Genomic DNA, 26,959 nt, shown 5'->3' with positions numbered 1-26,959 from the left:
GAAAATTAGAAACATCCGATAGGGCCCTTTATACCACGATCCGAAGGCAGGGCAAAAAGGAACTCGCGACCGGATCGACTGCGAAATAAGCTGCTCCACCGGTGGATCGATCGATCGCTTGTACCGCGGACGTATAGATTCGGACTTAACGTCGCTTCTTCGATGGTATTCAATTTTTTCTTCCCGGTAGACGAGGATTTTTCACGGTACTCGATTCTGATTCGTCTAAATGCTGTACTTCGTCATGCCAGGAATTTTTCAACCAAGTCTGTGCTCGCCAACGAACACATTCAGCATCGTGTGGATCACCTTCTAACTATCGTATTACCTTCTACGTGCATCATTCGCGATCGTGAATTTTACTTCCAAAGTAATGCGTTTGATTTCCAATCGCTTTAAGCGTCCCAGCCCTTTGAAAAGCTAAAACATTGCTAGAACACTCGTCGATAAACGGCAACGGATTTTTACGCAACTTCGTATCCTTCGAACTCGACGCTGCACCTGTTTCTCTGAAAGCGAAACCACTGGATACTTGCCACGCGGCTGGAAATGAAACTTTACGATCGATGATGCATCGGAACGAAAATATGGAAGAGAAGTTGGACAAAGTTGGGGCAGCCAAGTGGAGAATTCGTATGAAAGAGAAGAATCCCGCGTGAGCCGATCGAGGAGAGCGGAGAGATACGAGGAAAGAAGAGAGAAATGTCCGTGAAGAGAGGAAACGGGAAGGGAAAAGGGAGAGAAAGAGAGGAGAGCGCGTCCAACACGGACATTCGTCACACGACATCAAACGCGGCTGCCGCCCGTTGGAGACTCGACCGACCGACTCTAAAGACTCCGGTCGATCAGCCATGAAGAGAGGGCGCACAGTGAGGAGGAATCGCAAAAAAATCGGGAAAAATGAGGGGAAGGAGGAAACGGCCGGAGCCGACTTTGTAAGGGTACTCTGTTGCTCTCATTCTTGTATTCAAGCTCGATTAATCTCGTACGTTTTCGTGTGCGGGGGTGCGATCCAGATTTAATTGCGACGTTGATTAACCCTTTCAACGTTTACACCGTTTACTTTGTAAGATGTTCAGAGAGGACGGATACGTTCTGACGCGATGACTAAACGTGACGAATTTCTGAAAATGAATGGGTTTTCTATATCGCGATATTATCTCTTTCTTTTTTCTCTTTTTATTGTGGACATTTGCTGCAGTATTGTTGCAGAAGCTTCAGCTTAGAAATAGACAGAAATTTACGGCCTTGCACCGATTGTTTTGTTCCGCGTATTAGTTATAGAATTATATCGTAGAATGTTTTAGGTAAGTATGGTAGAACCCACGAACACAATGTTCATCGTTCGTTGTGCTCGATATGTAGGTTGTAGAGTTATGTATTTAAAAAAATTGTAGAAATATAGTATTTGTATAAATATTATAAAAATACGCAGATGAAGAAATATTGAAAAAGAAAGAAAATATTTGATACTTCGGTATTAAGTGTTCCTAATTTTAAAATATATCTCTGTATTACAATACCCACAAGACATTCTTGTACTAAGACATTCTTTGACGCGTTCTTTGACACATTTTCACGAGCAGAAGCTTCAAGAATCACGCGTAAAAACCTAACTTACTCTGTACGTCAAAAACGAAAATAAACGTTTAGATGAATATCTGAAAGCACGAACGAGAGTACCAAAGAGTTCGTGTTTACCAAGAAATTAAAGACAAACAGATGAAGGAGATAGTACGAAGGAACACGATCGAAGAAGCGCGATTTGACCGGAAGTGACGCGGTAGGGACGAAGAAAAAGCGGCGTAGGGCGCGAAGAGAAGCAACGACGTTCATCAACGATCTTCCTACGCCAAATACCCACGACGAAAAGGGAAAAGGGGAAAAATCATGATGTCGAGATGCAGATAGATGGCAGCATGTATTGACTTTGTAATCGCGACCTTGAATTACTGCACGAATGATGACTGAGCGGTATTTAATGTATCGAAAGACGTTCCGCGGCTGATTCTGCCGGCAAGTCATCCCAGTCATTGTATGTTCCAGGATTCTGAACCGGTAGCTGCCGGTCGCTACCGTCGTTGATCGTTCAATATACGACGCACTGGGAACTATTCCAGTAGCCGGATCGCCGCTCGAAGGCGAAGAAGATCGATTAATGTCGTTTCAAGAGTACCTCCGCGAAGAGATTTTTCTAAGGTCCCTCGTAAAATTCATTCCGAAGTACGAGAATGTTGCATTCGAGATTCTTAACTCGATAGTTGGAATAGTAAGTGTGATAGTTTCGATTGTTGGAGCTTTTTAATTTCACCTTAGCTTCGTACACTCGCAGTCGAGGGATCGAGTGAACTATGGCGATTTTCTTTTAACAGGCTGGTTAAAGATAAACGTAGAAAAAGATATGTCAGATTCTGTTTGAATCTCTTTGACGTATTTGTCCGCAGGATATTTCTGTGAATTTATGAGTCGTTATTAGGCATGTACAATTGTGCGTTTCAACGCTTAGAAAACATGGGAAAAATCAAATCTCTCTTTCTATACGAAGTTTATTTACAAGGAAATTCAACTACCAATAAAAATATCGTAGCTTAAATCCATAAAATTAGATAGGAATTTAAGATTGAACGATTAAAACCGCACGCAAAGCGGACAAAATCGTGTACGATGAAAATGGCCATTAACAATATTCCCTGCGTGAAGTTTCTTCTTCCACCTCTGATCCATTAGAATTTTAAATACGAATTTTCTAAATTACTTTCATCATCCTACCACTATGTACATCACATCGAGAAAAATCATCGACAACCATGCTTCTTTTTGTCATCTTTCTTTAGTAGCTTACCCCAGTTTACTCGCTTAGGGCTTGGAATTAATTAGCCAGCCACAATTTGCTCGCCAGACCGAGGGACAGTAATCTGTCGGCTAACTAAATTTCATATGATTACGCGGCGGGAGTCGCGCGTTCGCGAACGAGAACATTTTACGACGCAAGATTTCGCGAAACAATCCCGCCTTTGCGGAGGAGCTTCTTGCCAACGGATTGGTCCATGGTTATCCGCATAACTGCGAACAATTATCTCTCGGTTACGGATTGTTCAGTCACGTTACAGCCACGATAGCGTGCTGTCGACCGTTAAAAGCAGCTAGACGCTCCTTAAAAGGATTTATCACTGTCGTTACATCGACCGTCAGGGGCCGATAGCCTGTGTTCGAACTCGACACTGCGCCGCATGCTATAATTGCAGTCATCCCGCGCCGGAAAATTTCCTAACTTTTTTTGCACCACCGACGTTCCACGGATTCGACTGAAAACCTCTGCGAGCGCTGCTCCTCTTTTTTTCCCACGAAGGCAAATTTTCTGGACGAACAGGATTTCGTCGAAGAACGCAAGATTTTCGGTTGACTTAGCAACGAACAACTCGAAGGGAATATAAGATGACCGGGCAAGAATCTTTCCGATCTTCTTCCACGGTACCTTGCTTGATCTTTTATGTAATTCTGACGCGAGAATATTTGTGCATCTGTCATGCGAATACTGATATAGAATAATTCGTTGATTAAGCTAGTACGATTAAAGAAAGGTGTAAATGTAAGTAGTACGAAAGATAGCATAATTTTATAAAACGTAACTGCATTTGAGGCGAGCGCTGAACAAATATAACGTACGCTACAGAGTAGATGATTGTCAGCAACACGATGAGAAACGTCTGGTACAAAATTAACTAATATACGCATATAGCAATCGTAAAACTTCTTCAGGCTTCTGCTACTGTAAATGTACAAAAATGAGACTTAATCTGTATCGAATCCTTCGGAGGAATCTTGGTGCTCTGTCTCTCTGATCTAATTCGTTCTTCGGTAACAAATTCTAATCACCTTAATTTCTTCACCATCGCTGTTTCTCGTCTCGAATTTTTATAGAATATTATAGAATTTTATTTAATTTCCCAATGTATATTTTCATACGTGGGTAAGTTGTCCAGTTTGATTTGGTTGAATCGCGGTACGCGTCGGCCAGATATGTTGCATCGTCGAACGAATTTCACGCCGGCGATACCGGATTTGTTTTTGCCAGGGCTGCACACTTCAGGGAGCAAGCCACTCTAATCCTCGTGATAAAACTCAGATCGAGCTACGGTGCAGCCGCGTCACGGGGAATTCAGGTTAATTTGTACCGGTAATGATTCACCGGGCTGATTGGGTTTCTTCGATGCAGCCTTCGCTCGTATTGGATCGTGGCAAGAAATTCATTTTACTATGGCTTCCAAGGCGGAACCTATCTCGACGTCCATTTCGAAGAATTCACCGTCAGGTGAGTGATTTTTAACCAGAGACCGATGATAAATCTTTCATTCATCGATCAAATGTTTTATCGATCAATGTGATTTCCTAGCTAATCATTAACACGTTCTGTGCCTCGTACTACCGTCGTCTAATAGAGTTTGCAATCAAGAAGCAGTTTACGTTTAAATTCTTGCATCGATAGCTAAATCACGAGCGTTACTTAATAACGATAATGAACAGGTTTATCGACGAGTAATTTTGAATCGTAAATTGCGTGCATCTTTTTATTAAAACTGATAGCTCATCGATAAACCTTTAAAATAATGCACAAGTTTGAACAAGTTTAAACGATCTTTTAAGCGAATACAATATAACTAAATCGCTGATTTTTACGCATTTATGTGAAATTTAAAGGTACATACATTTTATACGTAAAATAAATCACTATTTAAGTTCTATTTCTCTAGCTGCGTCCATAGAGTAAACAGAAATTTGCATAAAAATCCGCGTCTAAAAATAACTGCCCTGAGACATTTCAGCAGACGCATGTACGTCTTAGAGAAACCTGTATCGGACTTTATCCAACTCTGTCTTCGACTCGATGGTAATTATCTACTAATCACGACGAAAAGCACGCGTTCCATCTGCTCTACGCCGAAGTTCCTCGAAAAACTGGATTCTATACAAGTTGGCGATTAGAATTCGCAGTTGGTAGACGCGTGGTGAACGAAACCAGTCGGTGAAAGGACGCGTTCCAGCGTTGTCACTGGCATTTTCCGTTTGACAATCCACTCGAGAAAGTCAACGGTGTTAAAAGACAGTGGAATTTTGGCATGGACGTTGCTTTCATAAAATCAGTGAACCGTGGAGGAAAGAACCGTCGAGGAACGCCGGAATTATTCCGGCGGTGTCGCGTCCCAAACGGACCAGGAATTTTTCTTTCGTCGACCAGCGACGGCTGCGGCGGCGGCGACAGCTTTTGACCCGGCAAAAACGGCGGCCACGTCCGCCGAATTTTTGGCTGAATCTTCGATCCTCGTGGACCGCGCGAACTGCCAGATATGCAGCCAACAGAATCGCGGATCCTCACATGACTTACCATCCCTTTAAAATCCCTCCGTTTCTCGAATCCGCCATATCAACTTGTCTTTTGCCATTTTATCGATGCAAAGAGGATCGGTCGCGCACGACGTATTTTTTAATTTAGCGGTTTTTGGAACGACGATACGTTCGAGAAATATTTCAATCCTTGGATATCCACCTTCTGGCGTATCATTTCATTTTTGTTAAAAGCGAATTATATCGCAGGTAGAAAACACTCACTTTCTCTCTTCTCTCATTGTGTCTAAGGTATAGGTTTGTTAGGTGAGAGCCTTACTGAAGAGTCCATACTAGCAGATCTTGGACGAAACACTCACTATATCGCAGGTAGATTTACGAAAATGGGTTTATAGCGATCCAGACTATTCAATGATTCATCGATGTTTAAAATCTACGATAATTGACGATTTAAAAACAAGATCAAGCTTCTATTAATTACACCAATGTAGATATATTTTTAGCTAGTATGTATGAAACCGTAACAAAAATTATCAGCGACGAACCAATCGAAATGAAATATCGTATATGATATCGTATAGGATCAGGATTAAAAGTTGACACGCGTTCTGCGGCATCGAAAGGATGGTTATCGGATGCATTTCAGCGGATAAGGAAGATTTTTCGAGGTAGAATCTCCGGAGGTAATGTTCCTCTGGTAAGAGGCCAATTAACACATCTAATCTCGAGAGGCGACGTTCTCAACTAATCCCAAGACAAAATCGGCGGTCTTCCCGTTATCTTGGACCATTGCCGACGTTAGTTATCCATTGTCTCCGGCTTAAAGGAAACGGTAGCTAGATCTTAAATCTAAATTGCACCTGTTTGTCACTGTCCGCTGCCCTCCCCCCTCCACGACAAACGTATCGCCCTGACTACAATTAACACTTCGCCACACAAAATCCACTTGATCAAAAACAGCGGAATTTGGTGAAAAGGAAACGCCGTGGAAGACGAACGATCGAAACGAAATTATCGCGCAACCATGTTAAAATACCACGTTCAAGTAACCGTGTAGAGAGTCTAAATGAAAATAACATGGAGAATCAACGTAATGGAGATTCTGTAATATTCTGATCAACTTATCGATTGACAAAGTGGTCTGTCAGGGCTGATCGACGTCGAGAGAGAAAAATTCAAACGATACGTAGGAATTAGGATGTTTGAAATCGGGACCGCTAATGCGTTAATCCGCCGTTTCGCCGGGAAAAAGTCTGTCCAGGATGAAAAAAGTTGGAATTGATCACGGTCTGCCGTGGCGAATGCGATGGCTGACTAAGCCGCGAGTTATGCCCGGTTCTACACATTTACGTACCGCTATCTATTTATCGAACTTGTCGAGCACGCCCAGTTTCCTCTCTCCTTCTCTTTCTATCTCTCTCCAGACCACGCTACTACTCGCCTCACGTCGATCGTATCTTTGCCGGATTTTTCACATAATCACTCGAGTCTAGCAATCAGTTTCGACAGCGATAATTGATTTCCAACTACCGACCAAACGTTCGCAAACATCGACAGGTACGTGAAACTCAGGTGGATAGGAAATATGTAAGACTGTTTAATTCTTTCAAGTGTTATTCGTCTCGCGGGATTCTTATTGTTTGAAATGATATTCGTTTCACGATAATGTTAGAATTTATGTGAAACATATCAAGAACACAACGATGGATACGCAAACGAAGGATACTTGTTCCGCAGGTGCAAAAATATTTGAAATTATCATGCGAATAAAGAGTACACAGTTATCGAGGGTTTTAAACTCAGATTCGATTAAGTGTCCTCTAGGTCGAGTGAAAAAAAACCTAAAAAGGTAGAAAATGAGAGAGAATAAGCATATGCAATCGTAAATAGTTAAGAATCATAGCTAAGAAACGTCTGAATATAATTCTCATTGAGCAAGAAAGCCTCTTTTCATACGAAAAACCCCTGAGTATAATTGTGATAATGATTATACGAAATAGTACAAAAGGAACAAAGAAGGACTCTCCCGAAACTTCACCTCACCATAATGTTACAACTAAATTAAAGTAAAGTTAGTACAATGAAAAATATACGATACGTATGGAAACGCTCGACTGGATAAATAATTGTATAAATGGAAAACAGGAAGCATCGCATCTCGGCTTCCTCCCAGATTTTGTAGCCTGTTGGACCCTTCGAACGATCCTGAAGGGTCTTGTTCGGATGCTTCCATGCGAGGAATGAGATACCAAAAATAACAGACAGAGATGGTCTTACGGTTTGTCTTATTGGCCAAACAATTGCGTCACTTACCAAGGAAATTCTCGTTAATTGCGTTAAAATTTCACGGCTAAAGGAAGCCGATACGAAAAAGTGACAATGCCAATCAAAGAACTGACTGAGCACGCGATTCAAGGATCTTTTCTCTCGATTATTTTTCCACGCTTTTTCCCATGTAGAACGTGCTCGAGCAACGTGGGAAATTTCCTCGCGAGGAAAGGTCGCGGATAGCTCGATTCGGATTACACTTTACAGACTCGGAGAACAGCCAAAGATATTAGACGAGTATTTCTCTTTAGCTTGGGTAATTCAAGTTTAAGGGGTGAAACCACCCTTTGAAGTTCTGTTGCTTGGAAGCTAACTCGGAGAGGGTTACAGGCAGGAGAAAGATTTGTTTAACAAAAATTGTATGATTTCTCTAACGCGTTAGAAGAAGTTGGAGTCAAGAAACGACTTTCAATGCGAGTTAGCTCGTAGCATTTTTCCAAATGATGTCTCATGAACGTTAGCGTAAATGTATCTCTATGTGGTGTCCCTAAAGATCGAATGAATTTTTGAAAAAGGAAATTCCTTCAAATATATTCGATTAACGAGCGTTTCTTTCGAATTATCCTACCTTCAAGGTGAGAAGTGCCCCAGGAAATATGCCAAGCGCCGCAAGACTCTGACTGTGATCGGTCAATTCGTGTTCGCCCAACATCAGATGTTGATCGTAGGGACCAGCACCGCAAATTTGCATCGTCTGAAAAGAAACGCAAAAATGTATCGCTGCATACGATAAAATAATTTTCGAAAGTTAAGTACTTACTATGGCGTGGTATATTCCCATCTATCGCGAGAAAACATATAAAGTTCGCGTGGCAGTGGCGAGTTAACGTAAAAATACTCTCAACGTGACCCATGGGAAATGATTGGCGAAGGCAACAAATTCCAAGAACGTAGAAAATTCCAGCGGCTTGTGCACCTCCTTCTCCGCGCATCGAACTCCAAAGCGGACCGCGAGAAGGGAAAAGAAACCGAAGGAAAGGACCGCGTCTCGAACTCGGAATCGCGGAGCATGCGTCCGGGTAATTGCTTAATTTGTGGAAGCCGCGTTCGAGAAGCGGTTTCGCGTTTACCCTCCGTTCAACTTCTCGAGGAAGGAACGAGGACCAACTTCCCCAGTGCCGGGGTAAACGTGCAGGTTTCTGTTTTACGAGCGAGTAACAGGCCAGAGCAGCAACAGCTACGAAGAGCAAAGAGGAGGAAGACCGAAGCGAAGTGAACCATTTAGAAAAGAATTATACTTTGACTGTATTTACGTCGAGCGAAACTTTTCATCTTTTAAATACGATGGAAGTTAGACGAAGGAAGGAAAAAGCTACGAGAGCAATTTGAAAAATTGATAGCCCAATGAAAAGATGTAATTTTGGAATTCGAAGCAAACAATACAAAAAGAATTACTCTCGGGGCTAAAGCTGAATGGCGTTCTGCCATTGATGGTTTTAAATCGAGTGTCGGAAGGACGGTTTCTTGTAGGACTTAGAAATCTCTGTGGGCTGATTGAGTTGACGGTGACGTGGCACAAACGTCTCCTGTGAAATTGATTTTAAATTCCAAAAATTAGTTCCGTTACACCCACATTCGATAAATCTTCGATCCACAGCTTTTATTCTAGAAAACATACATCCTGTATCTTCGAGCGGACGTTCCTGAAACAAAATTTCTTCGGAAAAATGTTCGTCGAAGAACAATCCTCGAACATCGAACTGTAGATCTTGTAGAAGATTCTCGTAAGCCCTAATTTGAGACCTGAAAACCTTGACAAAGAACTGCATCGAGAAGTTGAAGTGACGAAAGTTACGAGATAATACCAGCGTTTACCGTGGGGAAACGAGGAAGTGAAAAAAATAAACAGAGGCAAGAGGAGAAATGATTGGTTGGGTCAAGAAACCGATGCTTCCTCGTTAAGGTCTTCCCTGGACACGAGAGGTGCTCGACCAAACCGATAAATAGAGATCAGTTTAACAAGGTTGCGAAGTAGAAAGGCAAGAAGCTGAAAGATTGCCCTATGTTCCAACCAGTCTTTTACCTTTCCTTCCTATATTTGGAATAAAACGAATAATATTTTGGAACACAATAAAATTAATAAAAAAAACAGTATCCTTGCGTACGCACCAAAACACAATACAATACAGTTTGAAGAGGCTTCTTCAAGAAACTTTTTCTTCTCAGCTTCAAACAATATCGACTCTTCTATTTCCGCAGTTAAAAGAATAAAAAACATTAATCCCTGCATGAACCTGATACAATTTCTCAACAAAGTCTTCATTTTCTCTTGCCGGACGATATCGATTTTCCTCGCTTTATAATTACCAAAAATAAAAAAGGCCGATCCTTTCTCGGTTCCAGAAGAAACCACAAAAGATCCGAAGCAAGAATAGTGACACAGAATGTGGATAGAAAGTAATATTTACAGGTGGCAATCGGCGTTACGACGATTACGTAAAACGATCGACGACCGAGGCGCACCGGCTATTGTCCCGATTTGCTTGCTTGCTCGCGACTTGTCCGCATCCGACCATGAAATTCGTGCATTTTTGCCAACCGATAAAAACACCAACAATTGTCGTTTCTGTCAAACGCGGCTCGATCCGCCAACAACCGGCACCCTTTAGTCCGCCTCTGATACTTTCCAACCGGTATCGTCTAATCTTCGACTGTTCGACGATCCATCGATCAGCCTGGATCCTCCGCTAGCTGGAAAATGACCTAGGCACGATCCCCTCGAACAGACACGAGAGATACGCCGGCTTAAATTTAAGAGTTTTACTACTGGCAGGCTGCGGCAATTATTGCGGTAAAACTGAGACGAGCTACGTTTTGTCCTTTTTGCCGACGTGGTTTTTTGCGGGAAACCCGTGGAGAAAAATTCGTTAACCCGTTGGTGAATAGTAGAGAGACTGCTACTCAGGGTAGATTGCTCCTCTTGTTCATCCTTGTGGTCGTAATAAAACATAAGTGCCTGCCAGAAGTTTCCGGCCAAACTGTAATTTTAATACATCTTTTTAGATATTCCTTCTTGCGGATGGTTTTTAACGAGATAATAGAAGTCGTGACTTTTATCTCCGAAGATACGAGCCCTGTTTCTTTATCCGGACCATGTGATAACATTGTATTTTCACTGGCAAAACTTTCGAATGCAACATTTTACAAGTCACGAGCTACAAGTATTAATTAATTAATTAAAACAAGCAGCGACGAGTACGATAATAAAACAAATGAGATTTGAAAAATTCCGAGTTATCCATCGAAGAAGAATTACGCGACCGTAAAAGAAAAATCCACAATTCATAACGCGCGTTCCTCCATTTACCAATATCATCGGTTTAAAGAATTATTGTACAGAACTCTTATTTTAATATTCCATTTCCTTAACTTTGAATGTTTCAAGAAATAGATCTGAATTCATGGCGAAAAGTTCCTTCAAACCCACCGATTGCAATCAGCCTTTCCAAGCTCTCGATGCGAGCTTTTGCATGACTAAATTACGCGAAAACACGTGACAAGAGCAAGGAAGAGACAGGCAGAGAAAGAGAGAGGAAAAGATAGAATTGAACAGCCACCGGAATGGAAGGGCCAGAGTGGAGCGAAGTGGAGTGAAGTGGAGTGGAGAAGTCGAGAAGGCCTGTTATTAGCGTGAGGTTTATGCTCTTTCGGGTTTTTGCCGGTGGCCTCGGAGAAGGAGAAGGAGATGGCCACAGCCTCGCAATATAAATACGCTTAATAGTTTAAGCACACTGCCGGAGCTCGGGCATATGCTAACCAGCCATAACTACGGCTTTACTACTTTCGTCCACTGAACGAACCAACGAACAACCTGCTTACAGGGTGTCCGATTTTAGGAGGGTTTCTCTTTCCTCTTCGCAGTTACCTCGTCGGAAACGGTCAGCCCTCGTAAAACGGCTGCGAGCAATTTTCATTCAATTATCCCGCGATCACTGTCATTCACAGCAACTACGATCGATCGCCGGCAACGCGTTAAAATTCAGCAAATTATGTTTGTTTAGTTGGTGAAATGCCGACGGGAGGAATCTCTATTATCGTGGAATTCGTTTGCTTCTTTGTTCGATCGAACAGACGAGGAATTTTTAAGCATAGAAACATGGTAGTCACGTTTTACGCCGTTTATAAAGATGCATTTTTGATATTCTGTGGACCACGCAATTAATCGTCTATTATCAAATTTGGTTTTTATAATTGACACTTACAATATGGAATCTTTTATTCATATGGTTTTTGGTAATAGAAACACACGATGATACAAAGTCAGTTTTATCAAAAACACTTCTCTCGTATCATCATCAAAAAATACACGCTTACCATTATATCAAAAACACTTCTGTCGTATAATCATCGAAGAATACACGCTTACCATTAGTTTTAGCTCCTTTAATGTAATCTCCGACGATACTTTCAACTCGTGCGATCCTTTCAAGTTCCGCCTAGTCCTCGACGGCCTCGTATTCTCCATCTTTGGTCTCTTGGCCGCCACCTGCGATCGAATTAAAAAATCTATTTGAACATCAGGAAATCGTGCGCGTCATTTTGAACATCTATTCTCGGGCTCGTGACGCCCCGATACCGTTTCGATGCTCGACACGAGCAACGAGAGGCGCAGAAAAATAAAACAGCGCGCGGACGAGCAGAGAGATGAAGCAGCTGGCCATAAGGTCGTGGAAACGTAATGACGATTATTATCGTGAAATGAATGAGATGGAGCCAATCTCCTTATCGACCGACATCAATCTGAAACGATGGACCGGTTCCAAGACACTCTGGTGACTCGGCACGTCGGCCCATTAACAAAAATCCGTTGTCTCTCCGTCTCCAGTCGAATAATTTACTCTTCCAGCGCTCTCTTCCTCTCTCCTTCGTCCGTCCCTTCGTGATCTTCGTTCGAATTCCAGAGGATCGAATCTATGGATTTTTATTCCATCCCTTACCTCGAGATCGTTTTCCAACTTCGTATCCTCGTTATCCTCCACGCACTTTATATAAATCGTCGCCCTGTCGTACTTGAGACTCTCCAGACGTTCTTGCTCCACTCTCACCAGCATACACGCCGCGCACAAACCTGAAACGCAAAGGGAGGAATATGATTAAAGGAATATCGATTTCGTAGGCGGAATTGCAGAAAATTTGTCAGGTGGCTGGGTGTTACGATTTTGGAGTTTCAGACAGATATCTGGCAAGCTCTGGTGACCTTTGCCTTCGAGTAGGAGCAGTAAATCATACTTGCTTTCTAACCGGTCTTTCAAAAGGACTTGGTAATTGATACTCTTGTTACAGCGAAATTGGTAGTACAGCGATGTAAGTAGAGTGTTTGCGCGTCTATGGAGAATTTAAGACGCTTCATCGACGGAACGCGCCAATCGGCACGTTTCGCGTTAAAATACATGAGAGACGAATAAGATGCGTAAGACGTAAATGTTTCAAACGATACGTAATTTAGATAATATCGCAGAAGTAACGTGGTATGTTCCTCGATTTGTATGTCTGTATTCTAATTAATTCGGAGGATACAATTTAAATAAACGGGGAAAAATAGCCGGAATGCACTTGTGCAAAGCGTGAAGAGTAAAGTACATTCTTCGCAATACGCAGACGAGTCTTTATTTAGATTCCACGCTGTAGTTGAAAGAAAATAATGAAAAAGGAAGGCAAGACTAACAAAAAATCCTCTTAAACCCACTCACACTCAGAAAAAAAACGAAGAAAGCAATCTGCGTAGAATCTACCGCAACACCCTTCCGACACCTTCACGGAATCGATCCCCTTAACTCCACCCCTTTCGCCTAAGAGCGTCAAGTACCGGTGAGGCGGTCACACCACGGCCAATTTCAAGATTCCTTTAACACCCTTTCCGAAGCCACCCTTCGTTAACACCAGCGTGGGTCAGATTACATCGACACCCCCTCGAGCGTCGAAGTTACAAAGTCACAGAGGAACCAGATCAGAGGGGTGGTGAAAGAGGGTGGGAGACACGGTGCGGGTGTGGGCGTTTCGACGACGCTGCCGTGGCTCTCGGTGGCTCTTATCCTCGTGTATAATAGATTGCTTACGGTCGGCGAGATTAATACAGTAATTAATAATATACGGTGACCAGAGCCGCGTAAGAAGCGGCCATTGTTGCTGGCCGGACAGCGCAAAAACCAGGCCGAACAGCTCCTATCCGGCCCGGCTTTCAGGAGCGTTACGTCATGTTCAGACAGTTTTCCGCTAAAGGGGCTGCAGGGTAAACCCCCACGAGGAACGCTCTGACCTCGAATGAATTCGAATGTCCACCACCCTGCGCCGCCACAGCCCTAATTACCACGAGTACCGTGGCCGTGGTATCGCGCTCGTCCACGTGAACACACTGCAAGAACACCAACCACCCCTCGAACAATGACCCGGCGGTCGACGACCTGTCCCAAACTAGGTGTAGCCTGTCTCCAGATTCTTGGACGATCAAGGAACACGTTCTTTCGGAGGAGGGACACGAAGCTTGTAAAAAATATTTGTCGTACATTCTTGTTCGCAAGTACGTGTCAGAACATCCGTTGGTTTCGTACGAAACGAGAGAGTCGATGGAAGTTATCAAGCGATCGACTGATCGATCGTATTCGAAGTTTGTATTCGGGTTACGATCAAATTTTACTCAAATTCTTCTCTTCCAATCAGTAACTATTTGCAGGAATTGAGAAATACCGCAATAATTATGCGTCGGATCTCCATACACGGTTTCCTAGTCTACTGTAAATTCTCGAAATTCATTGGAGAGATCAGAAGCGAGATAGATGGAAAAGTGCGAAAAGATCCTCGAAGAAGCAAAGGAAACATTCTTTCGAGGAAGGAGAGACGTTTCTCGGGAATTTGAAACGCATGAAAAATATTGTTCGTAGTACTACTCAAATATTATATCCTGTAAAAAGGAACAGGCCAAACTTTAACTTGATGGAAGAACCGTGGGTAGTTGTGATTTCCTGTCTGACTGTGAGTTTACAAGGGTCTCATTATCGCTCGATGAAGATGAAAATACGTGTAATGAAAGACGAGGAAGGTATCGGACGAAGAAGAGTTTGAAAGTAAGAGAAATTTCAGTGTAGTTGAGAAAGATGTAACCGATCGATCTTCGAAAGGGGTGATTTTGCAGAACTAGACGACGAGAGGGTTAAAAGACTTGGAAAAGGGGTGTCCCGGGTAGTCGGTGATTCTCAGTCAGCCCTACGCATCCCTGATTAGCTTAGGTTCGTCGTATTTCCGATTAAACTCGATAGCAAACGATCCTATCGTGCACCCTCATGCACCGTTCCGTAATTGGAGGTCCAAGGGTGGACATTTGAATTCATTCGGAGTAGCTGCTCCATCGACCCTCTCCTCCTTTCTGGAAACGACTACGACTTCCTACAAACCGAAATCCACGATTACACCGCTTGTTACCGGTGTAATTATGATCCTTTTAGTAGCAACTTGAGCAACGATGAACGATTTACCATGGTCACATCGTGCCTAACGCAAAACATTTTATTATTCAATTCGAAAAACGTTGATATACCGTTTGGAAAGTTACTAAGCTGAAGTTAAAGCTGGCACTAAACTTTGTTAGAAATATAATCTGTATGTGTCGAATCTTAGCTCTATAGTTGGTGTCACGAAAGTATGACATTATATTAAAAGAAGCTAATCCATAATTGGAATAAAACCTTCAACTGGACATGGTATATTTTTAATTATACGTTTTCTATTTTCCCTAAAATGTTTCTTTGCCTAATTAGCGAACCGAGCTGTTTGCTAATTAACTACTTAAACCGCGTCACATCGGTCGACGGTTAAAAATTTCCTCTGAAAGCCAATATTCGATAAATTTCACAAGAAAACGTTGTACTTTGTAATAAAAACGAGAGAAAGGTACTTTACGAGTATGTGAAAATAAACTTCTAAAACCTACCATTTAGTGTGAATAGACAGAAAAATGACCAAAATCGCCTATATTATATCCTAATGTAATCCATGATCGTTCGAGGGTTAAGCGGACAGCTTAAAACCGTAGAAGAGAAGAATTCCCAAGTGGGAAAACAAAAGGAAATGCATCAAAGAGAATGGAAATGGTTGGGAAACCAAAAGAGGAATTCGAAGGATTATTCACGCGTGTCTCGAGCAAACAGCAAGTGAGTTTTATTGGCTAATAATACACAATAGGCTCTACTAGTTGCCAATAGAGCCAAACGCTAGCGTGGCTTTCCTCCTGTATTTCCCTAAAGTGCCATCCGAGGGCAGTCAAACCATAAACGGATAGTTGAGAGGGGACAAAAACTTGGACAGGATCAAGTCTCGAGAAGTTTCATAGGCGACCACCGATTCCTTCGGATTTTATCGCGTGCATGGAAACGGCCCGGGTCGAAATCCCTCGTGGGACGACGAATCGAACTTTTCTTCGAGTTCCCGATGCGATTGGCCGTGTAATTTTCGACAAGACGACGAATAGTTTCTCAGCGAAGAATGAGAAAAATGTTCTTCTGCCCTTTGTTCTTCCTTTCTGTTATAATCTGTCGATTAAAAATTTCAAATTACTCGAGCGTTTATCATCATGTTTGAAAATTCTAAAGTAAAACACTTTGAAATACAAAAAGCGAGTAATTCGATACTATCGTATTCGATATTACCGATATTTGATAACTAATTCGTCCGAGTAATTGATTGGCAAAAATGATTTCTTAAGCCTCGCGTGATCGATCGTTGGATCTAACTTCGGAGAAGATTCCGCTGGTAATCAAAGTAACGTTCGCGTTGTCACCGATCGATTATTATTGTCGAAATCAATTACACCGTGACGTTGCTACGTTCGAAATTAATTAGGAAATTTCGTAGGGATAGAAAGATGAAAGGGAATCGCAATCCTCCGGAGAACTATGCACCTGGGTCCGAAAGTTGATCCAAGTAACGCGTCCGAGATATTGCGTCGGTTACAGAATCTCTTAATTCGCCAAGAAGCAACTTGCAAAAACTTGAAAAAGCTATCAGTGGAAGGAAAGACTGCAATTTTAGACTTGACTTAACTTTCTTCGTCCTTTTGCTCGAGAAACTATCATTGCCAAGGAGGAAAGAAGAATAGAAATTCAGTAACAAATTTCTTTTTTTACTATATCGATCATGCAAAAGATGTTAAGGAAGAGAGGGAAAATAAAATTGGAGCGCAAAGAAGAAAACGACGATCTAAATTCTATTCGTCACGCGACGAGTCGAGAAAAATATAATTTCCTATTTCATGTTCTCTCGTGTGTTTGGCCAAAGATGTTAAAAGGAATCGATTCGAGGCTTTTGACAAACAGTCCTAACTGGTCGTGGCAAATTCGAGTCGACGCATACAAGGTAGAAGCAAAGAAACGCGACGGGGCAGCGCATTAGCAATTTTCATAGAATCCTCGACTAATTAAGGTCGATAAATCAAAAGAACACACGGACAGCCGTGTCGGACGTCCCGCAGGAAGAGCTGCCGTGACACAGAAACGAGGGAGATCGGCTTAATAGTAAGATGGGGAAAGGAGAACCGAGGAGGGGGAAAAAAGAGAAACACACGGGGTAAAAATCGGCGAAAAGAGAAAAAACAGAATTGGGCGGGACGCTTGCAGGAAACTCATACTGCTCCGTGAAATCGGATGATCGACGAGCTTCCAGCCTCGGTTCCAGAAAATCAAATCCCTTCGAAATGTCTTTCTGGGAAACTTATTCTCCGGGCAATCAGAATTTTGAAGAAAAAGCATTCCGCCAGGAGAGTTTCGACGACAGACCTGTACGATCTAATTTGTCTTAACACATTTCGCGTCGGTCACGTAAAAATACGCCTTTTTTATCTTATCACTTAAAACAGCTGGTCACAGGAAAGTATTTCTTTTCTTTTATCAATTTTAATTTCAAATTTTTCCACAGAGTAATTTTCAATCGCGATATTTATAGAAAATCTCCTTAAAGGGTAACTTTAAATCGGCAGAATTTCGCGTGTAATGGATATACTTTTACTCAATCAACGCGAAATGCGTTAATACGTTCGTATTTCGAAATGAAAACTTCGCGTTCGTACGATCCGGATAAATGGTATACGTGTCAGCTATCTTCCAATGATTACGATTGAGAGTTTACGAATAAGAAGATACAGAAACTTAAGATCGAATGTAAATTACACGTCAAACCAATACAAAACAGGATACTTGTAAAACTTCAGTAACAATATCAGTAATACTACTGAAATTTAGATACTAATGACATGAATATATTGTGTGTGTGTCATTAAATTATAATATCCATCCAAATTGTTCCATACATGGTTAAAAACCAGTAACAGATCGGGATAATTAAACAACAGTGAATCGAGAAACAATTCCAACTAACGTCAAGAAAACATCTTATCCATCTATCCCAATGAAAGGTTTTAAGATTAGATCAAAAATTTCCAATATCACCGATACCTAACAATACTTGTAAATCTTCTACCAATATCAGAGTAACATGATTCGACTAGCACGCGAAATTTCGTAGGTCTTCGATCAAAATCGAAGGCGCGTTAAGACACCGAGGACAGGCGGCGCGACATTATATTAAAAGACTGGCACGACTTTCATTCATAACATCGAATTCGTCCAGTGAATGAAAGATTGATGTTTCCCAACCCCTCGACGAGTCACCCTCATCCAGCATCGAATATGCTTTGAGTTCTTCCGCGCTCGGATCACCGGCAGGAAGTAAATAATGATTTTTCCACGTTCCATAAACTGCACGATTTAATCTGTCAATGCTCCTTCACCTTCTTAAACCTGTAGCCGAGGGCGGCGCCGAAATCACGTTCTATTTATTCCGTTATCCCTTTCACTGTGGATTTAAAAGGTGCGCCGCAATAATTATGTTACAAAAAATTGTTTTACAGGAATTTCGAATAATCATTTGCCTATTGGTTGATACGCACTCCTCGTATGATAAATTGTAAAATAGAAAATACGACTCATGCGTCGTGACAAAGAACGTAAATTTAAAAAATGTATATTTTTCGTCGTGCTCGTACGCGCTCCACAGTGAAAAAGTGAATTTGATGGAAGCATTCTTGTATCGCGTTAAAAGCCACTTATGATAGACTTATACGAGATATACTGCCAATTATAAGTATTAGAACTAAACCTACTTACGTTACGATTATTCCAAAACTCCAACAAACTTTACTTTATTTACATTTATTACAGAATTTCACGTTATAAGCGGCAAATATTATACGAATCAACTGGCAGATTTATAACAAGATAATGAGAAAATTAAAGCAGCGGGGAGCATAGAATTTATGTTGATACCGCCAAACGTCTAAATATTTATGGCTGACAGGGTACAAATTTGATCAGCGATCTTGCACAGAAATGTACGAAAATCGTACACGACTGAAGGATTAAATTTGAAACGGCATCTTAATTTTTGCACTTGCGTAAGCGTTTCGCGTAAACGACATAGAAGAAAATTGAATTCTCGTTGTTATAATCAACCAAGAAGGAGAGATCGTTGACTGTAGTGTGTTGGGGACGAGAGGAAAGCGGAAAGGATGGATTTTAGAGAATCCAAGGAGCGTGGTTTCGCGTTTTGGGTGGCTCTAACGATGCTCGGCTGCCGAAGAAGGAGAAGATCGTCGCCGTAACGATTTCGCTAACGAACGTCTTCGAGCGCCACAACAAAGTCGAAATATAATCCTCTTACACACCAGAAAGCTGGAAGCTGGCTGCGCGTGTAATCGGGGCTTAAAAGTGGAGCATTACACGCGGTTCCCGGTCCCGCAACCGGGACTACGTGTTTCGAGAAAATCGAAAGGATCTCTGATCCCGCTAATGGATCCCCGATCGACGAGTTAATTAAACGACAAACGTGGTTTTCGCCCGATTTAAGCAGACGTTCTCCAAGAACGCTGTATTTTAACCCCTTCGGCTTTTGCACTCGTAATACGAGCTGTACTTGTACTATTTTTTCGGTATAATAAATATGAATCTTACACGCGTACGCAATTTATACGATTATTAGACACGAACATTATGTTGAAAAAATATTCCCTTTCTTTTCTTCATAATGATTAATTCGCCTACTATATCATATATAGAGAGAAAATGTAAAATATTAAAATAGTGTGATTACAGGGACTCTGACGAGCAATGGCGATCTTTATTTGCCTAATGAGAAACATATGGAACATTTCGATCTACGAGAAAATTCACCGAAAACGTTCAACGTACGAAAATCTATGCAATGCGCATATGCAAAAATGTATGAAATATTTGAAGTATAGTACACCTACTTCTTACAATATTTAAGTACGTGGAACTAAACTTCGTTTAAATTCCATTTGCTTAATTACGTTCGTAAAAACATAAAGTTTCATAAGTATCTACAATCTCTTTACGAATAAAGAAAACAGGTATGTGATGCGTTTAATGTTGCGAATAAAATCGGTAGGAAATTCATGGCATTAAATTAAAGATAAGCCTAGATCCAAAATTTTCTCGTGTAACAGGCAATTTTCAGGAAAGAAAGACATACAAAGACAAAAGAGGAGGACAGATTCGAGCGAAGCGATCTGACCGATTAGACTTGTGGATTAACAAAGGCTTCTCGCTGTCAGTGCCGCAGGACACCCCCGTGTCGTTGTCAGTAGCGAAGGGAGGAAGGTTCTAAGTGAGCTTTATCCTCGTTTTATCTTGTTTTCTAACCACCCCTCGAGTCCCATCGCGAGAGGATCGTAGCTAGAGGACGAGCATCGGTCATCTAGGCGCTCCATTTAATCCTGCTGGAAAAGAACCCCCGTGGCGTGGAGACAAGTAGGGATATCCTGCAGGATACGAGAAGGAGCAAGACGAAAGGGAGAGAGAAAGAGAGAGAGAGAGAGAGGTTAAGGCTAGAAACCGGCAGGATGTCGCTAATTCGACCCTTCGAAACTTGACCTGCTCGACTTTCCTAGTCCACTTCCACTTTAATTTACGACATTATTTTCCGCGCCGCAGACTGATGAATCCTTTTAATTGTCCGTGGCTAATGTCGCCATTTATGCGGCCTCCGCCATATAGTACACGGAAGAATCTATTTCCATGTTTCTCTGTTATAAGAAATATCGTTTCAACGCTTTGATGTTCTAATCTTATGGCCGTGAGATCTAAAATAGCTGCATCTTTTCAAAGAAAAACTAAATAGCAAATGGAGACAGACAGAAGAAGATATTTCTTTTTAAATTCTATGGTATTTCTACCGTATCAACTTCCTCAAACGATAAATAGATCTTCTACTCTCAACTTATCGAATATCCCAATTTTCCTCTCTATTACGATGATAGTATCACCTGTCATACGCCTGCAGATTTGTTTCTTGATATAATAATGATATTCGTGTCTCATTAAAGATGAAATTTTAAATGTTTCACATAATACATACAGTATAGATACAAAAGTTTTCTAGAAGTGTTCGAACAGTTTCATGAGCCACCGTAGATAAAAGGAACAGACTAAAACAAATACCTGAACTTCCGTGGAACCTATGCAAAAATTAAAAGATGTTGCTGTAAGAAGCACAGAATGAGCTTCCCTTGAAAAGGAGATCCACGTTTCAACAATACCGAACAAGAACAATCCTCTATATCTTCGTTCCGTAAAACCCTCCGCCCCGTATCATAAGAATGGCCAAAACCTAACCCAAAATTCATTTTCCAAAGCAGCCACCAACACAAGAGAACAAGTCGTAAAGTCGTGTTCATCGTTCGTAGAATGCATATATTAAGACGTGTCCGGCGCACTTGTCGCAGTGGGGAGAAAGCTAACAAATGTCCCTCCTGAAGCGTTTGACCCCTGGTAAGTTCAGCCACCCGCGCGTTGGACTAAATCTCGAGTCAGGAAGCCAGAGAGAGAGAGAGAGAGAGAGAGAGAGAGAGAGAGAGAGAACAACCCCTCTCCGAAGCTCGAGCATTTATGGAAGGACGGTTGGTGCAGCGTAGTCCGACCGCATAGTCCGAACCAGGAGGAAACTAATCAGCAAATTCGTGTTCTAAATCTAAATCGCCGACCGAATATTAATTCGAGACCTCTCTATCTTTGTCTATGTGTTCGGCTATGGTCGTGCAACAGAGCCAAGAGAAGTCCCCCATTCCGTAGCGAAACCGGGCCTTCGTCGCCCACCTTCGTCTCCTAGGTTTTGCGCGATACAGCAGCAGCCGTTGGTGTAGCTACGAGAGAGCGCACACAAGGCTGATTTGTGACACCGGCTGGCGCCTAAGCGATATTTACGACTGTCGTTCAAGGAATCGAAACACCGTGGCTACGCGACGTTCTCCACGGGGCCGCTTTTAATTGCATTGAAAAGTCCCTCGGTTCCCGGAAATCGATTTCGAGAGCCATGCTTCGCAGTCGGGGTAAAAAAGCTTGGCCAAGAACCCTTTGGAAACGTTAACCCCTTAAACGGGCGGAGTGGATAGAGATGATAGAAACGAGCGGATCTAATTGCCATCGTTGAAATAAACGCGGTTCGATTAGACGGTTTGCTTAGAAACGTTTATAGCTGCATTCTCTCATATCCACGATGACATGTCGTGTGTTATAAGTTGTGAAAGGAAGTTGCAAGATCTGAACGTAATTATTTCTTACGATGACTCGATTGAATTAGAAGCTGGTCTTCGGCTGTTCGTTGGTTGCTTTTCGAACGCCAACGAGAAAGAATTATATTTTTTATTTTTCAACTACAAAGCTGCATTAATGTACATCATAAGATAAAGAGTAGAAAAGGGCAGTGACGTTGCAAACACTATTTTTTAAGTCTGCCTTAAAATTTACCACTATTTACGCCGTCTTGCGATAATAATGAACGATTGTATACGTAAATCACCTATCTCTTAACAATTCAACATTAATCGTCTACTTGCGAAGCGAAACTGACAAATTGTCAAAAAATTGGAATTAATCAGTTAAGCTTCCTTGAGACTCGATTAATAATTAATCGAACGCCTCTCCCATTGCAAGCTAATTCCATTAACAACAACGAGATTATCCTTCCGTGGAAACCTGGCCGTCTAAAAGAGGATTCTCACCCCCGCACCAGGACAGAGGGCAAGCAAGACCAGGAGTCCAGAACAAACAGACAATTTAGCTCGTTTTAAGGGCACGCGTCCTAACGGGCAAAAGCGAAGCGGAGAACCGAGCACTTGGTACTGGTTGGCAAAAAATCGGGGGTTGCTTTCGGTGACTGATACGGCCCTGACTAACGAGCCTCCGCCGGACCATCGTTCCACTCTTAAAGCCTCGAAGGGTGGTCCTTTCTCCCTCTCGCGTCCACGGTCCTTTCCACGTTTCTTTCCTCGTCGTTCACGAAGACACATTAGGCACCGTCCAACCTCGTATCAATCACTCGACAACCCTGGTAGCCGAGGATCCTTCGTCGGTCTTCGGTTGACAGAACCGGAGGTGACGCGATTGAATACCACCCTCCGGGCATCTACGGCCCACCGACATGATGACGATGCTCCTGGAAAACCTGGGGAAGGAAATGTTCCTCGTTCGACTGCACCCGTTTAATGGACGACAGCCGAAAGACGATCGACCGCTAACGAGCTACGGCGGAATAGCTCGCGTTTTCCTATCATCGGTTGTGCTTTCTGTAAGGCTTAGTGAAGACGAGTTGTGTGACATGTGGCAGGGATTTTCCAGTGACAATTTCGAGCGATTTGGTAGTTTTTGTGTTCTTCTGAGGTATCATCTGCGATCATAACTTCGCGATATAGCAGCCTTATTTGCGTTGTGCTCGAGATTCCTTTATATTTTTAATAGAACACTATGCGGACAAGCGTAGGATGTAGTACGCACTAGGCAACAGTAGTGTCGTACGGATGGATTTTTGGAAAAATAAACGTAGCGTTAACGCGTGCCTGTTTTTTTAAAAATACAATATAATTGCCGATGTCGTGTCGTCAAATATGTACAACCAATTCCCGTGATAGAATCGCGATAAAACCATGCATAAAGATTCCAAAGGCCACGATCTGAATTTCCTAAACGAAAAAGCTAAAAACAGAATCTCGATGGAGGAAGATGTAGAACGAGAAGATCAATCGGGGATGTAGATCAAGCGGCACGAGTCCGCGAGTCAGCGAGTGTAGAGAAGATCACGGTTTTAACCCTAAACGACATCTCCATCTGGGCGATCCGCGATCCGGCTACTGGATATCCCAGGACGAGACGCCGGGCCATTGAGGCGCGGTCTTTGCAATTCAAATGAACCGCTGGACGATCCCGACGAGGCAGAGCCTTGACAAATGTCGACGGAAAAAAATGCTCGACGATCCACGACCGAGAGACGGACAAGACAATGGGATGTTTAGAGCCCTCCGGGTCTCTTGTACGCGAGAGACACGCCGGTACCAAACAGCGCAACCAACGACGTGAACATCGGTCCGTAGATCCCCCTGGTGCTACCTTCGGGACCCAATTTGCCTGCCAGTTAGACGACAAGGATCAGTCGTTCGACAAAGTGGGCATACGCGTGGCCGATTCACCAAGAGGATGCGTAAACCTGATCCGACTTCCTGGGATTCGCGTGTCAATTTGCAGAGAGAGAATGCACGTAAGTCGAGGTGAGTTTGAAAGGATTAAAAGTGGATTAGTTTACAACGTGTGTTTTATGTGTGAGAAGAATTGATCTCATTGGATATGTAGAAGTATCATCGAGAGTGTTATATGTACATATACTGTTCCAATCTCGGATTAATAATAGTGTGGTCCGTGTAAAAGTTAGGAAGATTGTAATTGCGTATACGCGTTTCATTATAAAAGCGTGGTGGACTTTTCAAGTAGAAAAAGTTGAAAATAATATTAAACAATTCTAAGTGCGCTGATATCTATAAAGGAATAAATAACGTACTAATTTTCCTCTGCTTTGTGTTATAATAAAAGCAGGGCGAATTTATGTTGCAACTCAATATCTCGAAATTTCGAATTGCGCTACTTCTGCGTCACTCTGTATATGTAAAAAGAAAAGAGAGGAGAAAAGATCGTAGAACCGTGAAATTTGTTCGCAATGAAAAGAATTGTTGTCGGGGGATCGAATCACGATCAAGGGCGAGAAACTTTTAGAAGCCCATTTGGACCGGCACCACCTACTCATCTCCCCGACGGCACCGGTTTTTCTGTCGGTTAATTTTCAGGATACTTCTTAATTATAATGAGACACTTTGGGGTCTGCCAGAGAAGCCAACCGAGAATGGCAGCGGAACAAACGTAGGAGGGGTATTTATGTAAATCGGTGGCTAATGTCTTCTGGCATTATTCCTCGGGTTAGGTTACAAGAGGGGAGCAGAGTGAACCGAAGGAAACGTACAATTTCACGCACATGTATGCATACATTCTCACGTTAAAAATATACATAAGGAAAATTATCTTTTAAAAATAATAATTCAAATCGCAAAACTTTATACTATCAATTAGGTACAAGTCTTAGTTGAAAAATCTGTTGAAACACATTTCAGCTTTAACAGAACTTTAATATTCGATATAAACAGTGAATTTTAAATTATGTTCATTTTCAGAGAAATCTAATTTAATGCATTAACTATCTATCATTCTTATTAGTGTTATCTAACGTAGCGAGAAAAATATATAAAGATCGTAAAAAGGAAATTGGTCAAATTGTAACAAAAAACGAATGATAGTCAAAGAGTGAATACCTGGTCAATCACAGGGACATTCCTCTCCCTATTAGTCAGCTGTTTACACGACACAAGAAAAAGAAACTCCAATTTCCCTGTAGTAAACTGCCTACAATTTCCTCGTCTCGATTAAGTCACAAATAAATTCTAACCGGATCAGGAGATCCGGTTACGTGTAAACGTGAAATTCGTGGCAAGAGAAATGCCTCCGACTTCCACGACGCGATTAAGCCACAAATAAATCCTAGACGTATTGAGAGATCCAGCTAAAGTCGGAAAAAGGAAAAATCAGCAGTTGTACACGCCTGTGCGTGAGATCGTGTACCGATAATTAGATTGGCCATGTTCGCATTGTAGAGAGAAAGAGAAAGAGAGAAAGAGAGAGAAAAGAAAAAAGAGACACGTGGGGGAGCACTGGTAACGATCCGCCTAGGGACGATCGTTTACATAATGACCCCCCTGGAATCGTACGAAAATTAATTGCCGATAAGATCGAACGGTCCCAGGATGGAATAAAAGAGAAAGCCGTTAATTGCACGATCAGTCTTCGGATCTCTGTACTGTACCAGGAAATTGATAGGCCTCTGTCGTCCAACATGTGCAACCATCGTACTCATTGCACATACATACATTATAATCGTTTCAGTCCGCGTCCAATTATAACCCATGACGGATACATATGGAGGTTGTTCTATCAGAAAAATATTCAAAAATGTTAAAAAGCGTGGAACTGTAGATTATGCGTATACTAGTAGCCATTAAGATATAAATTAATTAAAGGTGCAAACATGTAAAATTTTCCAATTAGCACGAAAATTAAAATTCTTAATGTTTTTCTGGGGTACATTTTAAATGGTACTTACTCGGTTGCGTATAGAAATCAGAGTTGATCTTCTTAATGATGATCGGATAATCGACGTCGTAAAATTGCATCAATTTCGCCCATTCGTCGGCTGTTATAATGGTATACCTGTAACCAATTTTTCAACATGTTATTACATACGTTTAATCCAGCGAATTAGAAATCGCCATATCGTCTACGATATTAATTGCTGCGACAAACACATTTACATTCATTTACAATGCACTTTGTACCAATAGTAATACACTTTTTATTTTATCTAATAGAACGTAATAAGATATGATAATAAATGAAAAACTGTCTAATTAATATGTCTAAGAGCTGTCTGTTATCAATTATTCATATTATTTTGTTTCGTTCTTCACATCTAAGAAATATCCAATCAATTATTTAGTCAATAATCACTCGGCTACAGAGACAGGCAAATAAAATCAAACGGTGTACGATAGCAGTGGCAGGGGCGTACTCGCAAGGTGGAACTCGCGATTTTCCGACAACGGTGTAGAATCCGTGATGGTTTTTGCCCCGTCTCCCTTAATTATACCGCAAATTAGAAATTTCTTGCCGCGCACCGGCTCCAGCTTTTTGCCTCGCAATTGTTCACCCGATCCTGGCGTGGTTCCTGAAGCTCGTGCACCACGCCGCGCCGGCATCTCGCGTCGCTATGATCGATAATGCCTTGAAAAATCACGCGAAATGCGCGTACTGATTATCCCCAAACTTCTCCTTTAATCGTCAGAGAACTGCGGAATATT

The 26,959-nt window shown here is 41.9% G+C and overlaps 1 protein-coding gene across 3 annotated transcripts in view; it reads right to left on the bottom strand.

Annotated features, from left to right (window-relative positions):
• The window catches only part of LOC138186725 (ubiquitin carboxyl-terminal hydrolase 48), a 76,523-nt gene that overhangs the window by 25,727 nt on the left and 23,837 nt on the right, over positions 1–26,959 (bottom strand). For all 3 annotated transcript variants that reach the window (XM_069126845.1, XM_069126846.1, XM_069126847.1), the window contains 4 exons: positions 26,206–26,312; positions 12,609–12,739; positions 12,038–12,157; positions 8,240–8,365 (listed from right to left, as the gene is read on the bottom strand). In XM_069126845.1, the coding sequence (XP_068982946.1) occupies positions 8,240–8,365; positions 12,038–12,157; positions 12,609–12,739; positions 26,206–26,312 (484 nt within the window). The remainder of the gene's footprint in view (positions 1–8,239; positions 8,366–12,037; positions 12,158–12,608; positions 12,740–26,205; positions 26,313–26,959) is intronic.

Source organism: Bombus flavifrons, chromosome 14 (assembly GCF_040668555.2).
Source record: "Bombus flavifrons isolate JBK064 chromosome 14, iyBomFlav1_principal, whole genome shotgun sequence".
Classification (NCBI taxonomy): domain Eukaryota; kingdom Metazoa; phylum Arthropoda; class Insecta; order Hymenoptera; family Apidae; genus Bombus; species Bombus flavifrons.
This window is presented reverse-complemented; position numbering and strand designations above follow the sequence as displayed.